The sequence below is a fragment of the Sinohyriopsis cumingii genome, chromosome 13 (genome assembly GCF_028554795.1).
Source record: "Sinohyriopsis cumingii isolate HCF-2022 chromosome 13, ASM2855479v2, whole genome shotgun sequence".
Taxonomy (NCBI): domain Eukaryota; kingdom Metazoa; phylum Mollusca; class Bivalvia; order Unionida; family Unionidae; genus Sinohyriopsis; species Sinohyriopsis cumingii.
In genome coordinates this window covers 2,284,923-2,305,351 of record NC_142973.1, presented here as the reverse complement: position 1 = coordinate 2,305,351, position 20,429 = coordinate 2,284,923, and the positions used below count along the sequence as shown (strand labels likewise).

Sequence of the window (20,429 nt, the reverse complement as noted above, 5' to 3'; positions counted from 1 at the left end):
TCTGGAAATGACTAAAAGTCAAGGTCACATACTTCTCAATTATTCAACATCACAAAAAGAAATCTGAGTGAGTCCTTCTAAAGACAGGCAATTGGTTTAAGATATTCTTTGAAAATGAATGCTATGGGGTGTATGGATCATGATCAAAAGACAGCTTCTCTGTGCAAGGAATGCATAATACATTGCCCATTTGCAGTAAATCACCATTTAACATATTGTTTTGGTGACTGTCGTAAAGCATCTCATGGCAGACTGTGTTGTACTTGCATTATGAATGCCACTTCCTACCTCCTGCCATTACTTTTCTTATTGCTTGCTTGGCAAATAATAACATTGAATTCTGGATATAAATGTAGTCATTACATTACCACTGATTCTCCATGAGAATCTAGTTTATCACTGAGGACAATTAAATTCCTAAACTTTGAGGAATTTCTCAACCTTTTTATCTTTCTGAAATAAAAATATTCACAAGTGGACAATTTTTAAACAAAAGAGTTATTTTTCACCCTTCCTGTTTATTAATTTATCCATGACAATAGTCTGCTTACTTATTCTTAAGTATTATGAGCAAGATCAAGTAAATTTTGAGAAATTGAATGGAAACTGAGCCAGAAGTGGAACAGCAGTCACATGCCATATCTACCCACTTATCTACTGTGTACACTGTGCTGACTGATCAGGGTCCATGTAGTTTGTTCCACTGATTGCTCCAGAGAAACTGCACAGACCAATATATGCTGATACAATATGATATGACAGATCTGGGTCTATGCAGTTTGCAGCTGTATCCAACTTATATCCAAATATATACATTATCTACCAGCCCATTTTTCAACTGCTGTAAAAATAATAGAAAGTGTTGGCAATATTCCAATTTGTAGCAGAGTGATTGTTGCAGATGTCACCATAACATAAACCATTTTTAACTAATGTATATGATTTTGCACCAGGTTAAATCCATGGGTCTATGCAGTTTAGAAAACACTTTAACATTTCAAGTAAAATTTTAATTTAGCTGAAAAAATAATTTTTTATTAATCAATTAAGAACTTACAAAGAACACACATACACACACACATAAATTTGTTCAAAATATGATTAGACAACACTGATACATGTGCTGGTGGTGAATGATAGAAAGCTTAATATAAATATGAATTTATTCTGATCAGAGTTTAAAAATGAATGTGTGTGTGCATGCATGAGTGCACTAACAACGTTTCAATAACTCAACCATGTAGTCAAAAGTAAAATTTGTGTTGCTGACTAGACAACTTAAATTAGGGAAAAAAGTCCAGGATGTTGTTTATGATGTGTTTACAAACTTATTTAATTTTAAGCTTCCCTGATCGGTTTAAAAAGTGGATCTACCTTTCTTATCAATGTATTTTTTTCTATATGCTAAAGCTGTTGTTATTAGATTAGTCACCAGCAACATTATTTGTGGAATGCATGACATCACAACGTTTTGGGCAGTCTCAAAAACAAAAGTATTAAATGCGACTTTGATAGCTGCATTAAGAGGTGGCATCTCTAAACTGAATATCTGAACATTGTTTAAACCAAACATCTTTATTATTTCAAAGAATGATCAATATCAGCCATTTTTTAAAAATAAATCACTTCCTTCCTTCGAAACATTAGTTAGATCGGTAGAATCCATAAAAAGGCAAAAAACAATGTACTTATTATATTCCATCTGAATTTGATGAAATGTTCATGAAATTGTCCTCAATGGAGTTAATGAGACAAAATCCATGAAAGACATTGACTCTGAGTCGATGTACACAAAACACTGAGTCAGATCATGTTAAATGGTTCTTGCCAGTTACAACCAACATACTGAGTTATGCTGATTACGGTTACTAGCAAGAAAGGCAGTCTGTGAAATTCAAGATTATTTGACTTCCAAAATTTTTAATTTTTCATGTGATTCAAGGTTGATCCAAACTAAAAACAAAAATGCTTATATGTTTGTTGGTATTTTCCTTGTATTATACTTAGTCAATTCTCTATCCCATGTTAGGATCATCACATACAAATGTATGGGAACAATACCCTGTCACCAATATTCACGGAAATATTAACTGAAGGAGTACATAAACATCCATTGAATTTTCAGAGGTTAAAGATCATAAACTTATCCAGTGACATCCATCCAGAAAATTGTTTGTTGATGAGTGAATTGTTTTGCTATGTGACAGTTATTGAGTTGACACAGGAATTTCAAAAAAGAGAGCCAGCATTGTCTATTTATGGTAAATGACTAATACGTTCCAAAGGTCTCATACAATTCTCATTGGCTTTTATTATTTTTTATCAATTTACTGTTATTGTGATTATTAAATTATGATAAAAATTGTATACATTTCTCGTCTTCAATATTTGATAGAAGATGCAAGTCATAATCAGGTCAGGTGCATTTACAGTATGTCCTTCTGTCTGTCTGTCTGTCTGTCTTCCATCAGCCAACCTTCAGCAATTGCATTTTTACCACTGCGAAGGTCATATTTCTGCTCAGATTTTGATCAAAATTGGAATGTGGACTCATATCATCAAAATCTAGGACAAGTTTGACAGTAGACATGATTCACATGTGTTATTCAGGTCATCTTGGACTGATCTTGTTACCATTCTGGAAGCCATATTTATGATACGAGATTTATCAAACTTAGAATACATTTTTTATTTGAATAAGATCTCAGATGAATTAGATAATGTGTAAGAAACATGAATAATGATGAGGTGATCTTGCAACCGATTGGCTGGGTATATTGTGTCAACAAATGACCAGCAAGTCTTATTAAGAGCAAAATCTGCACTTGTTATTGAAATTCAATGCAGTCAGAATGTTTTTTCATTTAAAGATACCTCTCTCTCTCTCTCTCTCACACAACATATGAAAGGGAAGTAATCCTTGATATTGACTGTTGGCAATCAAGGTTTGAGGTTACAAAGAGGTCTTCTGCTTTCCGCTTGCAAAGGCATAGACCCAGATTTGCTGTCACACAGTGTACTGGCAGATCTGGGTCTATACAGTTTGTTACAAGTAATGAGTAGAACAAACAGCAAAGGCCCTGATTTGACAGCACATTATGCAATGGCACATCTGGGTCTATACAGTTTGTTACAAGTAATGAGTAGAATAAGCAAAATAGACTCTGATTTGACAGCAAATTATGCAATGGCAGACCTGGATGTAGGGTGTTTGCAATCGTACTAGACTTATAAATGAGTCAAATCGCAATCACAAAGGCTTAAAATGGTATTGCCAGTTGTACTCATTTGATGCTATAATAATAACAAAAATGATAACATAAGAGATTCATCAACATCATCATTTAAATATTTTATTGAGAAAAAAAAACAGTTTAGTGGGGGGAGGGGAAGCAGGTAACTACAGTTTGTGCTGCTTACAATTGCAAGGGTACATGAATACTGCATGCACAATACATGTGATGGACGCATTCTTGGCTACTCTTGGATCAAGTGACAGTTTGATGCAAATGCATGTGTACATATGAATATCAAACAGGAATTCAATATGAGATGATCTTTTCTTCATCTTCTGAGATCACAGTCTTTTACGAAAGGGTGATATCTAATCTAACAACTTGCATTTCCTTTTATATTTTTATATATTTTATATTTGCTTCATATTTTGAAGAAAATAATTACATACAAAACTGTAAAAGCTTCATAATTCTCATAAGATCAGAGAAAATTATGTTGAGCAGTAAAGTATTTGCAAATAAAAATTACTATTTCATACTTTCATATGAAGCCCTTCTATTATATAAAATAATTATTCATAAAATGTTATAAGAAAATGTTCATCAAAGAACCAGAAACAAAAAGTGTGATGACTGAGATAAATGGTATGGGTATACAGTTGATAATCACAAAATGTGCAATTGTATTTTCTTGTTTCTCACACTATTCACACACATATCGAAGACTTGGATGAAATATCAGCACATTCTTCAAGAAATGCAGCTTTAATACCAGTTGCCTCCCTTTCCTCAATGTATAACTTGCAAATGCCAGAAGCTGCACATTTTCATACAATGATGGGCTTGTTACTGCCTATATGTTGATATTCAGTATTGTACATTTTGGGTGCTGTCATCGTAGATTTGGTACCAGGCTCTGGAATGACAAAAAAGAAATAAAATTTAATGAAATTATTTAATTTCACTTGCAAACGTTTATTGTGTATACAATTTCCAAATTTATGAAAAGGAAACTAATTTCACTTAATATTATTAAATAAAATGAAGTACATAAAGCATACATGTGTAATATGATGTATATATGATGCCTGTTAGATATATCGAGACCATTCTGGTGGCCTAGTGGCTAGAGTGTCCACCTTGGATGTGGGAGGTCATGGGTTTGAACTCCAGCTGAGCCATACCAAAGGCTTTTAAAAATGGTACTAACAGCTGCTTCACTAGGTTCTCAGTGCTAAGAGGTTAGTGTTAGGACTGGTCAGCCTGGTGTCAGAATAATGTGACTGGGTGGGACATGCTACATGTCTGTGACATGATGCCCCAGCGTTTGACATAACTATAAACTGCCATACTGCAGACATGGTAGTGATATGACTGAAAAATTGTTACATTAAATATCACACACACATATCTGGAGAATGTTCAATAAAAAAGCAGGTAATTTAGTAAAATTTACAAATTTGTAACATTTTATTCCACTGAAAATAATATTGTTACACTTGTCAGCAACATATGGCATCTTGAGGTGATTATTGTTCATAATGTTTGTTTCATACACTCCAAAACAAACAGGAAAACTGCAAATATTATACTTTATGCATTGCATATCTGCCAGATCATAATGTGTCACATGTAATGCATAGTTTTACTCCCAAATGCTCCAGTGTCCTAGTGGTTAGAGCATCCACCTCAGGTTTGAACCCTGGCCGAGTCATACCAAAGACTTATAAAAATGGTACTTACAGCTGCCTCACTAGGCACTTATCATTGACAGGTTATTGTTAGGACTGGTCAGCCTCATGGTATCAGGATAATGTGACTGGGTGGGACATTATGCTACATGTCTGTGGAATGATGCCCCAGTGCTAGACATCACTATAGACTGCCACACTGCAGACATCACAGTGATATGACCAAAAAAATGTTAAAGCTACGTTAAAAATCCAAATCACACACACACACACACTCACTCCCAAAAGCCCCGAGACCATCATGAAAAAAACCAAAACTTTCAGTAAATCTTACCAAAAAAACCCAAAGAATGACCTAAGTTTCTTAACAATGCAGTATGTGCCCATACCCTGTATAAACAGAAAACAGTAATGATTCATATTCTGGTAGCTTCACACTTAATGCTTATGGTGTACTGTCACCCCTGGATGGTTTTTTGTCACAGATGTGACTATAAGGTAAAACAGTGAACAATCACCATTCCACTGACAACTGAAGGTGATTTGTTTGGTATTCCTTTGAGCACTGATGTAGGAGTAATCTGCATAGGTAAAGCACACAAAGTGGAACAATCCAAATCATCTGAAGTTTGGCAAATCAGTTTAGCTGTGTTGAAAAGTGGAACAACCCAAATCATCTGAAGTTTGGCAAATTAGTTCAGCTGTGTTGAAAAGTGGAACAACCCAATTCATCTCAAGTTTGGCAAATCAGTTTAGCTATGTTGAAAAAACAAAAGTTATTACACTTTTTTGTCTTGAATAAAATGTGTAAGCTGTCTATCTTTATTAAAGATGGTGTGATCATCTGCAACATTTCATTTAAGTCTGAATTTACTCTTTGAATAAATGCAGAACATGATTATATTGGAATGGTCAACTAACATTATGCCAGTGTGATTCATTTTTTAAGACAAAAGTCTTAATGTAAGTGTAACTCAGGGTAAGATGAGCTGTCTGTGAAACAAACAAACCCCAGCAAAACCAATTTTCAGAACTCCTGACTTTGTGAAGCTCAGTAGCAAGGGCACATTTTACACATACCACAAACACCATTTAGACATGAGTCATTCTGGAGTAATTTACATGACAAGTTCCACAGAATCCTCTTTTCCTGCTGACTGTGCCAAACCTGTTCTCTCAGCAACATACAACACCACCCTACATTGGGCAATATACAGAAAGACCATTTTGATTTTGCAGAAAAATTCCACAAGATTTTTGAGGAAGTTTAAATGGTACCATCCAATTTCTTATGAGTGCAAAGTTGAACACTAACAACACCTGTGTCTTCCGACACTCCAATCAACTAATGACAGTGGCACAGTCAACACTTACAATACTGTATTCCACATTCAAGTGGCACAGTCAACACTGACAATACTGTATTCCACATTCAAGTGGCACAGTCAACACTGACAATACTGTATTCCACATTCAAGTGGCACAGTCAACACTGACAATACTACATTCCACATTCAAGTGGCACAGTCAACACTGACAATACTGCATTCCGCATTCAAGTGGCACAGTCAACACTGACAATACTGTATTCCACATTCAAGTGGCACAGTCAACACTGACAATACTGCATTCCGCATTCAAGTGGCACAGTCAACACTGACAATACTGTATTCCACATTCAAGTGGCACAGTCAACACTGACAATACTGTATTCCACATTCAAGTGTATTTTGAGGACAGAAACTCTCGTTTTATTCAAAGTTTTTGTGGCTGTGATTGTGTGTATGTGTGTGTGTGCATATGTGTGTGTGTGCGTGTGTGTGTGTGTGTGTGTGTGTGTGTGTGTGTGTGCATGCACAGCTGAGTGTGTGCACATGTGTGTGTGTGCTATACAACAATGCTATGTACTGGCATACTGCCCTATTTTGGACTGTCTGGAATTGTATTAAATGCTTCAATAACAAAAGAAAACACTTTGTAAGTCTCAAAAAGCCCTTAAGACTGTCTGGAAGGTTGAAAGGTGTTATCAGCCTTTGACCAATGCAGAGAACTGACCTTTGACCAATGAAGAGAACTGACCTTTGACCAATGCAAAGAACTGACCTTTGACCAATGCAGAGAACTGAACATTGACCAGTGCAGAGAAATGACCTTTGAACAATGCAGAGTACTGACCTTTGCTGCTGGGCAAGGCATATATCAGTCAGCATAGCATTATATTTAAATGAACCCCTTTCCAAATCAACTAGGTAGGTTTCAACATTGATGAACCCATTTCCAAATCAACAAGGTAGGTTTCAACATTGATGAACCCATTTCCAAATCAACTAGGTAGGTTTCAACATTGATGAACCCATTTCCAAATCAACTAGGTAGGTTTCAACATTGATGAACCCTTTTCCAAATCAACTAGGTAGGTTTCAACATTGATGAACCCATTTCCAAATCAACTTAGACTAAGGTAGGTTTCAACATTGATGAACCCATTTCCAAATCAACTAGGTAGGTTTCAACATTGGACTCCTAATCAAATTTTTACAGGCATAAATTTGTAGGTTGGACAAGTTTTTCACTGCTCACTTTTAACAACATATTGCTACAATTTCAAATCTTTAGAATATAGAACTTTTCAGGGAGAAAATAATCCAAGTTAAGTAGCTATGCCAGTTAGTGAGAAGAGCATTCTTCTCAAATACAAGAGGTATAGCCATCATTCTGGTTGATAAAAGTCCCATTTTAAAGGTACTCTACCAGACATATTGTTCTATAGTTGAAAAACCTTTCAAAAAATTAATAGATGAAATAATGAAAAAATGTCTTTAAATAAGTGAAAAAAACTATTTTCATGCCTTCAATCCACTCATTACAGACATAAGCTGTGACTGGTGCAATGTTGGCTGGATTGATTAAGAATTGTTAAACAATTGCCAACATGTTACAAAACACTAAATTGATTACCTTATTGTTGGAATCTGAGAAGCTTAAAGCTGAAGGTGGGATATTTTTGGAGGTTTCATAATTAGTAAAAGGATCCAAAGTAGTCTGTGTTGGCTTTTGAGTCTTTGATTAAAAACTGGTAGCCTATGATGGAAGTGAGATAAAAAAAAGAGAGACCAACCAACAAATTAGTTTGGCAGAAACACTTAAGTATTTTGATTATTTTAACAAAAGTTATGTTGAAAAAATCTAAATTTTGAAATCTACTGATTTGATGTACTGGTTCTATCCTGTGTATGAAGAAATTATGAAGAAATCAATTTTCTCCAAGGATTAATACCATCAATTGTCTTATTTTCACCCTGTTCAACAACAAAACAACCAAAGTCTCTAAACTATTCTAAGGTTTTATGTAAAATCTTATAAATTCTTAAACTCATTTCATATGCTGTTGACTTTTACGGAAGAGTCTGTATGCATGTACTTACTGGGTAGAGTGAATGGAGTATCTACTGGGCAAAACATGGCCTCCTTTCTCTTTACATCAGATGGCCATGTGTACGAGTCTTGCTTGAGGCTCTTAAGACCAGAATGAGGTACAGGGATCAGAGCTTTAGGAGGACGTGGAATTTTTGTTCTTGTTGTAAAGAAAGTTGGATCCCTCATTGGTAATGGCTCCCGCGGGACTGTATCTTTCGGAAGGGGGCTGTAAAGAAAAATATTTACTTAACTTTTTTGGATATATTCATTCCATAATAATGCTTGAACTGCTGACAAAATATATTTTTTCTTGTGGCTGCACTGCTCTTTAAAATATGTTTTTGTACCTCACACTGAAATATCCAGTATTAACTTGCTATGAAATGTATCAAGCAGAGAAGTACCACTGATATTTTTGTTAAAGTGTTTCTTAAATTGTAGATATTATAATAACAATTTCAGGAATTAAGTTTTTAAGTATTGGGAAATATGTACTGATTTTCAATATTTAATTTCTTAAATGAGATAAAAACTAAAAATTAATACAATTACCTCGTCACTACTATCTGTATTTATTATAGAAATATCACATCTAACTGCAAACTTCACAGACCCAGATCTGCTGTTGTATATTTGGATTGATGCAGTTTGTTAGAAGTAATCAGTAGAACAATGTAGACCCAGATCTGCAGTTGTATATCTGGATTGGTGCAGTTAGTTAGAAGTAATCGGTAGAACAATGTAGACCCAGATTTGCTGTTGTATATTTGGATTGATGCAGTTTGTTAGAAGTAATCAGTAGAACAATGTAGACCCAGATCTGCTGTTGTACATTTGGATTGATGCAGTTTGTTAGAAGTAATCAGTAGAACAATTTAGACCCAGATTTGCTGTTGTATATTTGGATTGGTGCAGTTTGTTAGAAATAATCAGTAGAACAATGTAGACCCAGATCTGCTGGCACATTATTTTATGGCAGGTCAGGGTCTGTGTTTCTTTGCAGTTGGACTTGTTTTGTAAAGCAAGTATATGTGATATATATTTTCCTATTTATTCAGTATACTGGCATCTTAGCTATGTCATTTAATCTTTTCATTCTCTATTCCTGACATAAGAAGACCATTTATAAAATTTATTTATGACTATTTTAGTTCGCTTTGTAAAGAAGCAAGTGGTGGTGAATCTCTGGCAACAAATAATTTTCATGCCTAAAAGGCAATGCAGTTTCTTTTTATTACTGTTCACAAAATGATCTTTTTCCCTGCAAGTATGACTTCTAAAGGTAGACACTAATGTTGCATGGCATGATGGGAAATCTTGTATTCTCACATGTGAAAATATAAGGTAATATTTTTCACTTGTGAAAATACAGGTATTAAACCAATATGAAAAGTATATCATCAGTAATAATCTATATTTAACACTTAAGTATATACTGGTAATGAAAACCACTACTAAATCTTATTATTAGTATCATTGGAATATTAATAACAGAATTTATGTAATTTATGTCTCTATGAGTTCTGGAAATGATTTAAATACTACAAATCACACCTTTTACTTTTCAGTGTTATCCAGTTTTTTCCATATCAGAGCCCCAAGTAATATTATTATAAGTTGTATGAACTTGTATAACTGACATAAAATTATACAAAAGTTCAGAGTATAATTAAATTAATAATTAATTACTTGTGTTTCAAGCCAAAGCCCCATGCTTTTGGATATTCCTCACATTCCCAGTAGGTGGCGATGTCTTTCTTAGGGTACTTCTTTTGTTCGTCTGGGTGGAAAGATCGATGATCTTTGTGTGTTGTTGAAAGATAGGGGTCCAGGAGCCGTAATATTCCCTTGTCTCTGACATAAAATGGTTCTCCTTTGAGTTTGGGATTTTCTGTTGTGCCCTGTCCATACTAGAAATATAAAAAGATAATTTGTGATTATAATTAAATCAACAAAAACAATTTAGGATTTTATGTCACACATAAATAGTAAATTTTTGTCAAATTAAGTGTTATCAGTGTTTTGATTGTCAAATTAAGTGTTATCAGTGTTTTGATTGTCAAATTAAGTGTTATCAGTGCTTTGATTGTCAAATTAAGTATTATCAGTGCTTTGATTGTCAAATTAAGTGTTGTCAGTGCTTTGATTGTCAAATTAAGTGTTATCAGTGCTTTGATTGTCAAATTAAGTGTTATCAGTGCTTTGAATGTCAAATTAAGTGTTATCAGTGCTTTGATTGTCAAATTAAGTGTTATCAGTGCTTTGATGACATGCATTGTAGGCAATGTGCAACTGATATATCACTTAATAAATATTATGTAATCTTTGTATATAAAGAAAAATTTAATAAGCTGTATGAAGTTCATTTTGCTTAATGACCAGATATATAGAAATAATTTGTGCAGACACAACAGATTAAAAATAGTTTCCTGGTGTCAACAGAGTAATATGATACACTCATTCAGAAGGAGTGGCAACATGATGATTTTCAAGATGGCCCCTTTAGGATCCACTGAACATCATAAAAAGTCTCATGGTGAAAACCCAATGATTTTATGACTCCCTGCTTAGCAATAAGGATTTTCAAGATGGCTGGCATGGTAGGCATTTTGGACATCAGATTAGCACCGTCTTGATTTAAAACCGAGTTTGGATTATAAGAAGTCTTTTAGTGAAAATCCCATGGTGCTATTTATTACTTAGTTTGCATTATAAGAAGTCTTTTAGTGAAAAGCCCATGTTGCTATTTAAAAGCAAGTTTGCATTATAAGAAGTCTTTTCGTGAAAATCCCATGGTGCTATTTGTAACTTAGTTTGCATTATAAGAAGTATTTTAGTGAAAAGCCCATGCTGCTATGACAATCCATTCAGGAAGAGTAGCAGTAATAAGATTTTCAAGTTGAATGCTCAAGTGGACTTTGTAATGTATATTTGATTTAATTTATAGTTGATTTAATTTTATTGTTTGTTTGCTAGTTTAAATTTTTTTAAATATACCATTACATGCTATTGTAATGTAACTTTAGTTACTGGAATAGAGTTCAGTTCTGACTGATTTTTTTGTTGTTGATCTAAACAACTTTATAGAAACATTGTATCTAATGCTGACCAAATTCCTGACCTTGATTCAGAACCAGTAAGAGTTGAAGTAAACAACTTTTTTAAATATTTTATTTTGTATTCTTTCTCAAAGTAAGATTCATAAAGTGAAATTGAGGCTGTACTTAAAGCATGTGACAAATAACATGTATCAATTAGGTTTTTCCAGTGGATTGACCCACATCCGGGCATCTGTTTTGCATCATAGCTAGATTTATAATTGCTGTTTTGAGAAAGAATAGTCATTACTTGCCTTAACACTGGAAAAGACAAGGTGTTTTATGTTGTGGCCAGTTTTGTGCTAACTATTTTATTTTCTTCAATTTATTTGGATTTCAAGAGATTAATTTTCTCTGGAAATACTTGTACTCTAAATTAATTCTTGGACAAGGACAGTTATCAAAATTTACACAGAATTCAAACACTGGAATATTATTTTCTGTGATTCAACAAAGAACCATTGACACATCAGTATGATGCTGACCAAAGCACATGTCATCACCTTCCATTTTGGATTTCATTGGATTCAAACTCAATTTCATTAGGAATTTTTATTATTAGTACTTCTGTTTTTTTAATTCTTGGATTATTTTTGGATTTGACTTGTAGAACCGTAAGTTCTTTCTTCTTTTTCTCATTTTTACCTGCTTTTCTAGGGAAATAAATTATTTGTTAAATTTTACAAAGCTTGTTGTCTTCACTTTTTTCTTGTTACATTTTGTAAGAGCCTAAACACTTAACACCATATTGGATATCTGATCAGCACCATTTTCATTTAGGACCAACTATACCAAGGAAGGAATGTGCCTGTTTAGTTTCATGGCAATCCTCTTAGTAGTTTAAGAGGAATAGCAATAACAAATTTGGGCAAATTAATGGACAGATGTCTGACAACCGGCCATCCTATAAGCTTTTCTGGTCTGTGAACTAGCAAGAGTCCCCAAAGGGATTGATGTTTTGCGGGCAGAAGAGAATTTCCTGTGGTGGCCATACTGGAGTTCAGATTGGTACCATTTTCATATTAGGTCAACTAGATATCATGAGGAGTCTTTTAGTGAAAACATTGTGTCTGTATGAACATGTATTCAGGAAGAGTTGTGATAAAAACATTTTCAAGATGGCCATGTTGGATGTTATATCAGCACCGTTTTTATTTAGGACTAACTAGGTATCAAAAGTAATTTGGTGAAAACTCTATGTTATTATGACCTTCCATTCCAGAGGAGTAACAATTAGATTCACAAAATGGACATCATTGTGGCCATATTGGATGTCAGAATTCCAGAGGAGTAACAACTAGATTTACAAAATGGACATCATTGTGGCCATAATGGATGTCAGATTAGCATGACTTTGTTTAGGTTCCACTAGATGCTATGAGAAGTCTTCTGGTAAATACCCCATGTCGATATGACATTCCCTTCGGAAGGAGGAATAATGACAACATTTTCAAGATGGCTGCTGTACAACCATATTGGATTAATGTTAGCACCATTTTCATTTAGGACTTACTTGGTATCATTGGAAGACTTTCTGTTCTGTGGGAGTAGCAGTGACAAGATTTTTAAGATGGCCACTATGGTGCCATATCGAGGTCAGATTGGCACCATGTTCATTTAGGATCAGCCAGATGTCATAAGAAGTCTTTCAGTGAAAACCCGATATTGATAGAACCCTCTGTTTAGGAGAAGTAGCAACAAAATTTTTACAATGGCAATAGTGGATGCCATTTTCATTTGGGACCATTATACTTTGGGATTAGTGTACATGTTAAGTTTCATGGCAATTCCCCATGCTGTTTGTTAGGAGTAGTGATAGCAAATTTGTGCTAAATAATAAACGATAGATGGACAACAGACAACATGCTGACCATAAGCTCTAGCTTCTAAAAATATCTGTTTAGTCTAGTTGGTCCTAAATAAAGATGGTGCCATTCTTATTTCAAATATTGCTGCTAATACAGCCATCTTAAAAATAACGTATCTCTACTCCTTCTGAATGGAAAGACCGCACATCGACACAGAATATTGATCAAGAAGGCTTCTCATTGTAGTGGCCATTTTGAAAATCTTGTTTCTGCTACTTAATCTCCACAATGTATAGTCATACTAACATATCCACTAAAAGATATTATATGATATCTAGCTAGTCCTAAATGAAAATGTCATGCCAAAGACATCAAATATGGCAGCCACAATGAACATATTAAAACTCATGTCACTAATTCTTCTAAACGGATAGTCAAATTGGCATGGGGTTTTTCACCAAAAGTCTTCTAATGGTGTCTAGTTTGTGCTAAATGAAAATAGTACCAATCTTCAATCCAATATTTTGGCTGGCACAGTGACTAATTTGAAAATCTTGTCACTCAGAATATCTGATATGGTTTCAGCACTTGGCCAAAAAACTCATAAAAATCGTAAAAATCTTAAATTTCTGGAAATTCTTTTCAGATAGTAGTTCCCTTCTTGGGACTCTTGTATTTCTAAAAGCAAAGTTGGGTTTATGATTGGACAATGGAATCTTGTCAGAGTTTTACGAAAGTGGGGGTTGGGTCTGTAATCAAGCATCTATCATCTAGGTCTATCGCTGCATAAGTACTGTATAACAGACAAGGAAAGTTTGTTTTTTTCTGAAAGAAATGCTTCTCTGTTTTTATGGTAAATTTTATGTGGAAATAAAAATTACTTTCTATCAACATCACATGCAAGATACATTCTGCTTAATGTTTTTTTAAATTAGTTTCCATTTTTTGCATGGATATCTTTTGCAGGGACAGTGCTAATTAGGTTATTATATGGCTTGAAGATCCTGTTAAGCTGAGATTTAAATACCTTTGATGGACCCTCAACATGGTGATCTTTCAGATTGAATGGTTGAGGCAAACCAAGACCAGCTGCATCATCAAAGTGATACTTTTGTCGTATACCAGGTGGGGCTGAGTATTGTTCTCTAGTCTCACTCATTTGATTTCCTGTTGTAAGTGGTTTTCTCCAGCCACCTTTGTCAAGCTGAAATTCAGCAGGAATATATATATATATATATATATATATATATATATATATATATATATATATATATATACATATACATACATACACACACAGCGATATATGTTAAGGAAAAGGTTCAATGCAGTTTTACAACTTGCATGTTAAGTTTTTGTATAAATGCATTAAAATATTGATGAAACTTAAAGTACAAGAGTATCATATTAAAATCCTTGACAGTTCTTGTTAGTCATCAGCAGTGTATATGCGACAGAATATCTTTCTAATGGTTTACTTTACAAGGCAGTATATCGTGATATATCATTTATTTACCAGTACTTCCTATGTTGAACAAATCCATATACATATATTCTATAAAGCTATATAAAAAAAATGGAACTGCAAACAGTGTATGCCAAAAATTACCATGACTGTCTAAGCATATGCACTGGAAAACAATCACCTTGCAACTTTTCGATTCTCAGTCCAGGTATTACAGTTAGTATAAAGTCATTGATAATATAACAGTTTCGATGAGTTCTGATGTGAACAAAAAGTTTGGATCTAGTGGCAAATTAAGTTCCTACACCACAATTCAGAGTCATCTCTCAAAATGAAAATCTCAATGATCCCTTGTATTACACAGCATGATTCTTAAAACTGTGTACATGTCATATGCACATATAGGGAAGAAAAATGTAAAGCAAGACCACATATTGGTCACAAGTCATTCACTTAACGCAAGTTGTTCTAATGTCTGAATCAACAAGAAACTATTACATTGCCATTGGGTTAATGGAGTCTAAAATGTGAAGTGCAAACTATGGAATCCTTTTACCTTCTCTGCTAGATCCTTCACATAATCTACTTTCCAATGACCTGGAGCCTTCTTGAAAATTGGATTTGAGTAGACTGTAGTTGGATACTTTGTGTCATGGCTTTTACCATAGGTGGTTTCAAAATGTTGGTCCTTTGTAACTTGATCCATCTGTGCCAGTGGTGGAGGTACTGGTTCCCTTATGTTGGCCTGTACATGAATAGAATTCATAAATTAAGCAATGATTTTTAAAAATAAATGAAATTCAATGACTTTTCCAAAACATTTCCAAGACCTTTTTACCAATTTTAATAGTACTTAATACATAAATCTACAATCTCTAATATTTACCAAACATAAAAACATAAAATTTCTAGTCATATTTTTAATCATTTTAACTCACAAAACAAACAGTACTACAATGGTATGCTTGTTAAGCTGCTGCTTTTAAATGGATTTTAGTCTTTAAAAAATGTTTGAAAGAGGAATGCAAAGGAAAAATATCTTACTTTGGTCTTGATTGTTGGGGGGGGGGCAGGGGATTATCCAAAGGTCAAGTAGAAGGGCAAGTTATTCAAAGGTACATGGTGTAGGCAGAAAAGTTCAAGAAATTAAATAATTCAAGAAAAATGTTCTCACAGGTCAATGTCCAATGGGCAGGATGTGGACAGACCATTTAGTATCTAAAGGTCATTCAAGGCAAATTCAAAATCAATGCTACTTACACAACATTATTTACACAATACACATTCTATGAAAGAAATTCTTTCTTCACTGTCATGGAGCAGATTTCTTCTTGCCGGTAGTAATAGTCACCATTTGATATCACTGCCAGGAAAATATCTTAGGTCAGCTACCTACCACTACTGGAAGATTTTCCCTGGAAATTTGATGAATTGGTGACTGCAGCTGATACCTTTCACTTTAATGTTCGATCATTTTGCAGTCAAGCTACCACTGTCAGCAGAATCTCTTGAGCAAGCTAGGCACCATATACCAGAAAGTTTCTCATTCCTGCTAGCTTCAAGGGTTTAGACAAGCACTCCAGGCTGCTTTATTGACATTGAATGCAGGCTTGAAAGACCTATCCAATGAGAGGTAATCATCCAGAATTGATCTGGGGTTCAGTCACTTCAAGGGAAAAACCACCTATGGTGGTAATATCCCCAGATGTAGTCCAGCTATGAAGTTTCATGGGAACCTACTCTACCAAGTCCATTATCAAGGTTAGGTCAGTTAATAAAACTTTTGTGTTGGCAAATGACAGTGTGACAGAATAATGCAAAATAACCAAATTCCATGGCTTTTCCAAAACTATGAAAGACTTTTGAAAATATCAAAACTTTTCAAGGCCTTAACATGTCTTTCTGTAATTTACAAACTTTTCCTTGATTTCCTTGACTGCAGGAACCATGTAAGTATTAAGAACGCTTGACAATTGCTAAGTAGAAGAAATATTGCTCATTTGACTTTCTTATTTATACATGTTCATCTGAATACTTATGGTAGATTACACATGTAATAATAGCATGCTTTCCAATTTATAATTTCATATAAATGCACCTTTTACATATTTTTTTCTTAATGTTACAGATAACTGTTATTTGTTTTAAAACATTAAGATTTAGCTCCTTCAAATAGACTACATAAGAACATAAAATCCTGTCAACACTATTATACATAGACCAAGAAGTTGTTCTCTGCTTGACAGCAAAATCATGGCTTTGATGAATGAAAAAGAAAAGTCAGAGAAAACTTGTATATATATATATATATATATATATATATATATATATATATATATATATATATATATATATATAACCTCATTAGTAGCAATAACATCACTGAGCGAGATATTTACCACTAGCAAGGAAGAAAAAAAGAGTGATGAGGTGAAAGAAGGAAGAAAGAAACTTATAATAGCAGTTGAATAGTAACCAAACGTAACAATCAGAATTGTTTCTGAAATAGCTCAGAATAATAAATTCGTTTTGTTTTAAGGATACAAGTTTTCCAGTTTGTGAAGATATTTCGAAACTTACATGAAACTCGGAACTGGGAAAATGATAGCCAGGTCTATATTGGTGTCCGACTCCAGTTGAAGTCTGCTGCCAGTCTTGCCTTGGCTCATAGTTAAGCTCCTTAAATTCACTCATGATTGTTTGTAAATACTGGCCAGTAGAAAATTAAATCCTGGTATATTAGGATGGAGAAAACCTTATTTACTGTTCAATATTTATACTATACGAAAGCAGAGTGTATACGTAACCATGCAAACACGCATGGAATTATGGGTTTGCAGGGGATATAACTCTATTATTTAGTAGAAAGAGTTACACACACTATCGATTTGGTGCGTCGTAAATAGAGTTTAGAAGTACAAGCGGAGTTAAAAGGTACCGCGATATTTGCCATAAAATTACATCAAAGGGTGCTATAAACAGTTTGATTAGAACACACAAACACACTCACAAACACGCGCGCGCGCGCGCGCGCACACACACACACACACACACACACACACACACATATATATATATATATATATATATATATATATATATATATATATTCTACTCGGCAAGACGGAGAGGCGGGTGAAGAAAATCGAGATTAACACTAAGGCAGTAATTCAAACACAAAGTATATCATAAACACGTGTTATAGCCAATAGCTTTGAATACGCTTGCACATTGCGAGAAACAGAGGGCGATTGAGACAGATGCATTAAATAAGAAAATTATCAGAAAATGCAAAGAATTTCGTATCATTTCATATAATACATTATACTTGAAAACCACAATCTGCGAATTTGAAAAAGTGAAGAAAAACTATAAGATGTGACACAAAAAAATCGCCTTTAATTAGTGTACCATGAGAAATAAAATATCCATACAAACCCATACACAAATAAATAACCCCATGATATTAATTTAAATCACCACCAAAACAATTATTTAAATAAGCTCCATTACATCGAAAACGAATCCATATATTGAAGAGTGACTACTGCTGTGTGTCTGTTACGTCGAATCATTTGTGAGTACATGTGTATTTTCAGTATTTCCTGTTATTTTGTAATGTGTCTTCAATCAGTTCTTTCATTCTATCTGAATGCATTTATCCGCTTTTCCCTTGTTTCATCGACTTTTGTCTTTAAAGTAATTATTCTATTTCGATGTTCCGTACTTTATTAACCCAAAAACAATATAATCCCAAAATGCCGTATATCATCATCATCATGATGATCAACATCATCTTTACTGTCGACATCGTCACAATCTTCCTTAACTGCGTTGCGCAGAACTTATGAATATGTGCGAGATTAAAACACCGCTTTATCGGTTAAAGATAATATTTAAGTCAACGTCCTATGATACATACTAAATGTACGAAACATGGAGAAGTATGTCAATGACAGTGAGAGAGACTGATGCAGTATGAGAAAAGCAATCGTATTTCGTGCTAATCGGAGATGGTTGATCGTCTTTGTGATATTTGTTGACATAAACAAAAGGGAATGGGAGGAATTTTAACATTTCGCCGACCCTTAGTTCAAGTCATTTAGAGAACAAGCACGCACATTATCTAGTTTAAATCAATATATGACTAAAAAAAAAAAGGAAATGAATGCACACAAAGAGAAAAACAAGGAAAGGGAAAAAACTACAAGACCGACCATTTATTTATTTATTTATTTTTGCAACATTTGAATATTAAAGAAATTTTCCAGATAATATGAATATTGTTCTATTTATTTGATAATGTAATTGAATTTATTTTGTTCTTGATCAAAAAAGGGTATAGAAGGGCACAACCAGATATTAACTTCTCGACTATAATGAACACAGCGAGGTTATCGCTCTGATTTAGACCCTGAATCAGCCATTCCCTTGTCAGCCTATAAGGCAATCTTTTCCTCACGTAAAGTTAGTTTACAAAATGTTATTCTCGTTTATGTTGATGATTTATTGATACTTTCATCTTCTTTTATTTAAGATATTTTTACAATCAATGGACAGTTCCGGAGAAAAGCAACACTGTGTCATAAAATAAAAGGAAATGAGCCGTAAAACGCACTTTAAACATGTTTATAATTCTGTCTATAAGGCTTTGCAAAAATGTTGGGGGAGATTTATATACGCCTGAACGAATAAAGTATTATAATTTTGTAAACGAAATGTTTATGAATATTGGCAATTTTGAGGGGATGTGATATCAAACAAGTACCTGCTGTATCAATAAATTACTTTGAAGCATTTTTTAAGTATTTCAGTATACACGATGATGACTAGATTTGTGTAATAATTGGGTACTTACAACTTTTGTTTGATAAATTAGATATAGCTGTTTCGACAGGAAATGAAAAATTAAGAGTTAATGAATCGTAAAAGCAGTAACACTGATAACGTAATCAATTAATTAATTATTTATAGCAAGGATGTCCTTCACCTATATCTACTCTAAATGTTTTATGTTATTTTCAATATTAGTTACTTCCAAGACATCTGATCTAAGGGTATTGTTATACCTGTTCATAAATATATTATTGAAATAACGTAATTACACGGGTATCTTCGTTATAAGTGTCATGTATACAATGTTTACAAGAAATGTAAATAACAGACTTGCTAACTGGACGGAGAATGAACAGGTATTTGTCCAATCTCAGACTGGTTTTTGGAAACATATGTCCATAACAACTCATATTAATTCAAGGAAAATTTATTTGTGATTTTGTTGATTTTGCCGAAGTGTTAGATTCTATTCTAAGGGATATATTATGCTATAAACTACTTAGATTAGGAATAAAAGGTGAAATATTAAATATTCTCCATTCAGTAAATGAAAATGTCCAAAGTAGGGTGAGATTCAATAATATTTTGAATACATTTTTATGTGTGACTGGTGTGCGTCATGGGGAATGTCTGTTGCCCTTCTCATTTTCCATGTTTATTAATTAAATTGTACAAAAATGTATTAACAGTGGTCTCCAAGCCGTTGGCTTAGGAATGCTACACCAGTTAATGATTTTATACGCAGATGATTTATTAATATTTTTTAAAGTCCAAATAAGGTCAGAACAAGGGCCTAATCACTCATTGTACATAATGTGACAAGTGAAGCCTTAAATTTAATACAAACAAAATAATAATTTTGTAAATGATACTGTATT

General features: G+C 33.7%; 1 protein-coding gene across 1 annotated transcript; it reads right to left on the bottom strand.

The window, feature by feature from the left end:
* Window positions 1–3,339: 3,339 nt before the first annotated feature.
* On the bottom strand, window positions 3,340–17,535 carry LOC149784848 (stabilizer of axonemal microtubules 3-like). The gene is made up of 6 exons (XM_089978413.1): window positions 17,296–17,535; window positions 15,272–15,460; window positions 14,278–14,454; window positions 10,034–10,254; window positions 8,353–8,570; window positions 3,340–4,152 (listed from the first exon to the last, which is right to left on the bottom strand). The coding sequence occupies exons 1-6, from the start codon at window positions 17,407–17,409 to the stop codon at window positions 4,064–4,066; spliced, it is 1,008 nt and encodes a 335-aa protein (XP_089834539.1). The 5' UTR covers window positions 17,410–17,535; the 3' UTR covers window positions 3,340–4,063.
* Window positions 17,536–20,429: the final 2,894 nt, after the last annotated feature.

Excerpts from the sequence above, each read along its gene's own strand:
- LOC149784848 (XM_089978413.1), bottom strand. The coding sequence starts at position 17,409 with ATGAGTGAATTTAAGGAGCTTAACTATGAGCCAAGGCAAGACTGGCAG. Across the intron at positions 15,461-17,295 it reads TTCCCAGTTCCGAGTTTCAT|GCCAACATAAGGGAACCAGT; the intron begins GTAAGTTTCGAA and ends ATTCATGTACAG. Across the intron at positions 4,153-8,352 it reads TACTCCATTCACTCTACCCA|AGCCTGGTACCAAATCTACG; the intron begins GTAAGTACATGC and ends TTGTCATTCCAG.